Here is a 6,750-nt window from a genome sequence, read left to right as displayed (position 1 = left end):
AACTTATCAAGAAATAAAAAAATGTACACAACTCATAATTGGAGAGAAATAAATGACACATAAAAAATTATCAAAATCCTCTCCACATAAATTGAACATGCAATATCACACTACAAAAAATGATAAACAACTCATATCAAAGGCCCTAGTTTTTTTTTCTTTTTCTTTTTGTCCATCCATATGAGCGTAATTACAAATATAATAAATATTTACATAAGTAAACAGATCATAAGCTTATAATAGTTAAAAAGTCAACAAAACTTAACAACTAATAAATTAAACCCACCAAGTTCAAGCCTAACAACTACTAATTCATACAATCTCATAATGGGAGAAAAATAAATATTACCACAAAGGATATCAAACTTTTGTTCATACGAGTTAAATCGAAGACAGATACACAACCAGTAGGTCTAATGGATTTGTTTATCAAAGGCCCAAAGTTGAAGTTCAACCCATAATTGGAATTCTAAGTGGGACGAAAACACAAGCCCATAATATGTCGAAAAAGTTGTGCTTTCGGCCCGTTCAAAACATCACGCGATACGCGCATGCAACAGCGCAAGGGTACAGCAAACCCTAACTCCCCTCTTTTTTATTTATTACTCCAACACCCCAGCCATTTTCCCTCTTTTCTGCTTCACAGCCGCGCAAGCAAGCACACAACTCTCGTTAGGGTTTCTGATTCACTCGAAGCCTCTTTCGAAGTGACAATGGTGGCCGCAAAGAAAACTGTATATCCTATCTCCTCCTCCTTCTCCTCCTCGTCTTCTTCTACATAGATTTGTGTTGGTTGTGATATTTTATTTATTTGTTTTTTTTTTGGGGGTGCAGAAGAAGACTCATGAGAGTATCAACAACAGGCTCGCTCTTGTCATGAAGAGCGGCAAATTCACCCTCGGTTACAAAACTGTGCTCGAGACTCTCAGGAATTCCAAAGGTTTCATCTTCTTATGGTGTTTGTTTTTGTTTTTGTTTAATATGTAGCTGAATTCGTTTATTATTTAGGGAATTGTGTGATTTGAATGTTGGTTTAATTGCAGGGAAGTTGATAATAATTTCAAACAATTGTCCGCCTTTGAGGAAGTCTGAGATCGAGTACTATGCTATGCTTGCGAAGGTCGGGGTCCACCATTACAATGGAAGTAAGCGATTAATTTCATTTGCAAACTTCATTTTTTTTTATTGGCTAAACTGTACTAGTTCGTAAACAATTTTTCTCTGTTAGTATTTTTATTATTTATATATGCATTTCGCAAAAGAAATGAAAATGCTGTGGAAATTTTTTTTATGGATTGCTCTGTCCTGTGTTTCTGCTGTCGGAAAGACTATAGTACACACCTTCACCATATGATTCTTATAATTAAAAGAAGAAAATGGCATTACTCTCAGTGATAATTAAATAATAAAAAAATGATAACCAAACACTACATAAACCATAACTTAAAATCTCAAAATGTCATAATTAAAAAAGCAAATTGTTCATAACTAAGAAAAAAAATGGCATAACTAAAGTTGTATATGATGAGGGGTGTGTATCGTAGAATTCTCCTTCTTCTGTATTAGGCTTGTCGTAATGTTTAAACACTGCCCTTTTAGTAGGCCACGTTGATGTGGTGTAGAGTAGTTTGTGCCTTTTAGTCTTTTGAGGAGTACTGTTTAGGTTTCATTCACTAATTGATATCTGGACTTGTGGTGTGAAATCTGTGTTACCATAAAATACTAATCACTATGCTTGGTTTCACTTTTCAAAAAACACTTTTCAGAAAATTCTACTTGTTATTTTTCGTGTTTTTTTGTTTTTACTTATTTTTTAAAATATTTTAAGCAATTTTTTTAATTTTTAGGCATACCTAACTTAGATGTATCTAAAAAGTAAAAAATTTGTGAAAAAAATCTTTTAAAAATTTACTAAATACCCAAAATACAAAATATATACGATAATTTAGTACATTTTTTGTATTTTTATTTATTTATTAGTTTTTTAAAATATTTTTTTCACATTTTTTTTACTTTTTAGATACATCTAAGTAAGGTGCATCTAAAAAGTAAAAAAAATGTTTAAAATTTAAAAAATATCCACTAAAAACAAAAAAACACGAAAACCAAAAAAATTAGTTTTCAAAAAACTTAATTAAAAAAACTCAAACCAAACACACTGAATATTAGTGAATTGCATATTTGTACGTATATTCTGAAATATGGTACACTTTCATTTCAGGACAATAAATGTAGTGTCCGAAGGAATTTCAAAAGTTTTTTCAAATATACTTTTTTTAAATGTTTTCTTAGGAGGAAACAAATCAGATATAATGAACTAAAATTTAAGTTGAGTTAAGTTTTTACAAGACAAAACGTCAAAAGATGAGTCATAATACTCATAAAAATGTTTTGCTACATTAATATATATATATATATATATATATTTATATATATACATTTTATTGAATGCTTAATAATTAAAAAAAATACTCTAGAAGTATCTTAAATTTTTAAGGGTAATATATATAAGTCTACGCTATCGTATCACATCTTAGAAAATGTACTGTACCATGTTTCCATTCACGTTCCATGTACCGGAACGATCCATGTTCTAGGTAACATAGTGTAGAACATAGTTGTCAAATCAGAATTTGTATCATGAATCGAAATGATCTCGTACCGAATTGCGAATCGAATTAAATTGTGAATCGTAAAGATTCGTTCACTTTTTCTAAATTATTTAAAAACGCATATCTACATCTTTAGATGTTAAATATATACTATGAATATGAAATATTTAAACTTAAATCAATGAAAATGTTATTTTGAATGATAATCGTGTAGTTTAATAAGTAAGAAGTTAACAAAAGTTCTTGTATAAGATTATCTTACCTTTTTTCAGTTTTATATATTTCTTATCAATCATTCTTAATAAAGACAATAATCAAATAGACAAACTATCAATTTTTAAAGTAACAATAATTGATAACAATATTGATATTGAACAATAAGCGTACATACTTTTCTAAGTAACAATAAGCAAATAATAAGAAAGAATTATTTAGAATATTTTATTTTAAAACCTAAAACATTTTAAAAGGTATAACTGATCTCACACATATAATATTCAATTATATTCAATTTAATAAAATAGTAATAGATAATTCATAGTGTAACTTTAATCTTAAATATTTTTAGAAGATATATTATGATTTTTTAAAGGAAAAAAAAATGAGAAGAAATGTTAAAAATATATTAGGTCGAACTGAATCTGATTGGATCCTATTAAAAATTTCATTATCACTAAAATAACAACAATTCATGTATATATGTTGGTTATTTTGGTATTAAACACTATTAGAAGTTGTATTATGTTGGACACGATAATTTTAAAAATTGCGTGAATCGTAAAAAGTGAATCGAATCATGCATCAATTGTGAATTGTGTAATTCACTAGAAATTCACTAGAGATTCACTTTCAAAATATATTCACTCATAGATTCGTATTGATTTTGCAAAAATTGTAAATTGAATGGTGAATCAAATCCCGAATTAGTCAGATTTTGATAACAGAGAGGTGTGAAATAAACCAACCCAATCTGATGCTTTCGCGTTAGTTCACAGTTGGTTTCTATTTCCTGCATTTGAGTCCTTGCCTTCATTGTTGCTAGACAAAGAGCTAAGGCCAAAACATAATAGGGCTTGTTTGGCTTGTTTCTCAGAAAAAATTTTGGAAAAATTCTCTACAAACAAATTTTCAAGAGTAATCAATCCAAACAATTTTTTTTAAAAAAAATCTCAAAATTTTGTTTGTTTATCTACTTTCTAAAATCACTCTCTCTCATACACATCAAATCAATCACTTTTTTTAAAACTCTTTTTCCAAAACAATTTTTCAAAGGGGGATGCACCAATAAATCCCAAATTAATAACTTATACACTGTTTAGTCCTAAAAGTTTTCTTATAGACTGAAAGGTCCCATTACAATGTTTCAAACATCAGATTAATGTTTCGAACATTAGATTTCGAACATCAGATTAATATTTCGAACATTAGATTTCGAACATCAGATTAATGTTTCAAACATTAGATTGATGTGCAAATGGGACTAAATGGAGCATAAGAAAACTTTTAGGACTAAATGGTTCAACTTTTCAGAAACTAGGACTTGTGGGTAAATTTTCCTTTTTCAAAACCATTTCTGAAAAAAGGCAAACCAAATAAGTTTTCGTACTTTTTATTTCAAAAACTACTCTACAAACACAAACCAAACACAATGTATTTGCTTGGAGCTTTCTTCTTTTAGTCCATCTTTATGACTTGAATGTGAGGTTATAGAAGACGAGAATGTGATGGTGATACTATTATTCTTTCTTCTCGTCTTCATCTCTAGGGATAGAGCAAGCAAGGATTCAAATGGCTATCTTTTATTTCCTTTTGGGTAGTTCTTTGTTTTCTCGTGCGAGCAGATGCAAATTCGGAATTCTTGTATTGTAATGTCTGCACCTTCTTCTCTATTTAGGTATAATAGCTCTCCTATGTGGACTCCTCTCAGTTAAACAATTAAACAAGTTGAAAGCTTGCCTATTATCATCATGTTTATATTTGGTTGGTCCATGATTGCAGGCTTATTTAATTGGGAAAGATCCTCAGACTAATTGGTAGATAAGTACTTGTTGCAATGTGATCATTAATATACACGAGGGATTTATTGCTTTGTTAAAAAGAACTTGGGGTTGAAAATTATTCCAAGTGTAGAAGGCTATCATGAACATCAGATCTTAGAAATGAATAATATTATGATAGTCATTAAAAAAATCCTCAACTTTGTTTCCAATTGTTATAGGGTTCTTCATGACTTTCCAATTCCCTTCCTGCCCTCCTGTCACACCCATGTGTGTGTGCACATAATCATTCTTATCAATGTGAATCGAATCGTGAATCGTTTTGCTAAAATAGTAAGTTGTAAGATTCATTTTAATTAATATGATATGTAATTTGACATGTGTATATACATATAAAAATACACACATGGTGTTTAAAATGAAGTCAATTTTCATATAAGTAAATTGTATGTAACATTTAGCACAACTCTGAAATGACTGGTTGTTCTACATGGCATACAACTCTGAAATGGTCCCCCATTTAGCACTGGGCAACTTCTGTGAGGTCAAACAAATGTGTCTGATGCATTGGATAGTACCTGGTAGCATTTGATGCTTATCCTGCTTGGCCCGCTTGACGGCAAGTCTACAAATCCTAGTCACTTTCCTCTCTTCTTTTGAACCCTTTCTCCATTAGGCCAACCCAATGGATTTATCCCATAATCAACCTCTCTGTTGGAGAGAAGAGAACCCCAAAAAAAAATTTGATTGCTCTTTAAATTTGCTTGTGTTATCTTGATACTTTTCCATCAATTAGTAGAACTTGTCTGCAATTGGTTGTCCTATATTTGTTTTTAAGTTTTCAAATACCGTTTTATTTGGTTCACTACATGTAGTCCACCTAGCTGGCCATCTTATTGGTGACTGGCATAGTGGGGTGCTTTTGGACCACTCAATAGTAATTAATGTCATCCCTCTTTTAAAAATTATAAAAAGCTGTCAGTTCTGACACCTGTGTTTCCCTCAGCATTTTTTGGGGTCATATATTTCAACAATATATTGAAGTTCCTTGAACTCAGTGCTATTCCTATTTTATGGGCAGCATTGAATTGTTTTTCAGACTCAATTTCTTTAAAGTTTACGTCATGCAATTATTTTATTTCTGTTAGAATAGCCCTAGACAAGATAATGTGTACTTGTTTGGAGCTGCTGCACTATTTTGTTACTGATGAGATGTGCTTCGGTGCCCCTTTTTTTTGTGTGGCTTTTTTGGTCTGCACCAGACAACGTTGATCTGGGAACAGCATGTGGAAAGTATTTCCGCGTGTCATGCCTTAGCATTATTGATCCAGGTATCACAATTGTTTTCTTGTGTTAAACTTGCCTTTCCATAACAAGCTGTTGGCTTAACGAGCTGTGCCTGTATTGTCTGTCGTTAATATCTCAGGCGATTCAGACATCATCAAGACACTGCCCGGGGATCAGTGAGAGAATGTCATCTTTTAGTGTATTTTCTGTCTTCAAACAAGTAGGGTCGTGTTTTCTTAGGATTGTGTTAGTTGAAAGTGCTGGATCCTTTACTGTGCACTTATTTTAGCAAGTTATTTCAATTTAATGAGTGTACCATTTATATCTAATTGTAGTGTTTTATTTTTAAACGTAAAAAGCTTTGAGTCGCTATAATAGTGTTTAATCAGTGAATTGAGATATATTATTATTTTTAGATTCCAAAATTATTTCTCTCCTGCCTCTAAATTGTATACAAGTGAATGAGTTTTGGGTTTTTTTTCCCCCCTCTCTCACTCAGCCTGGTGCTTATGGTTACAGTGGTGCTAACTAATGGGGTACACTGCAAATTAAATGTTATTGTACTTTGATATTTTCTCTTGCAATGCTTGCAGTACCTTGGTATTGTGAATTAATGATACCATGGGATTCTTCAACATTCTACAGGCATTGCTGGGTTTTTGGCATGATTGTGATTTTGTCATGACCTGGAGTTTGTTTAATTTTCAACTGCGGAACAGGTGAACTAGTTAGATTTTTTTTATCTCCAAATAAGGTGGGGGAATTAGGGTTTTGGGGTTGCGACACAACTCTTGGTGTTGTACTATGGGGTGTTGTGACCGGTGCTGGTTCGAGTTGCAACTTGTGTGTTGCAT

At 31.5% G+C, this 6,750-nt stretch overlaps 1 protein-coding gene across 1 annotated transcript; it reads left to right on the top strand.

The window, feature by feature from the left end:
* Window positions 1–535: 535 nt before the first annotated feature.
* Window positions 536–6,321, top strand: LOC114265820 (large ribosomal subunit protein eL30). The gene is made up of 5 exons (XM_028206642.2): window positions 536–734; window positions 835–940; window positions 1,044–1,145; window positions 5,872–5,940; window positions 6,036–6,321. The coding sequence occupies exons 1-5, from the start codon at window positions 552–554 to the stop codon at window positions 6,074–6,076; spliced, it is 501 nt and encodes a 166-aa protein (XP_028062443.2). The 5' UTR covers window positions 536–551; the 3' UTR covers window positions 6,077–6,321.
* Window positions 6,322–6,750: the final 429 nt, after the last annotated feature.

This window comes from Camellia sinensis, chromosome 3 (assembly GCF_055761805.1).
Source record: "Camellia sinensis isolate YWXY chromosome 3, ASM5576180v1, whole genome shotgun sequence".
Taxonomy (NCBI): Eukaryota; Viridiplantae; Streptophyta; class Magnoliopsida; order Ericales; family Theaceae; genus Camellia; species Camellia sinensis.
Note: the sequence above shows the minus strand (reverse complement) of the source record. Positions and strands in the feature narration are given on the sequence as shown.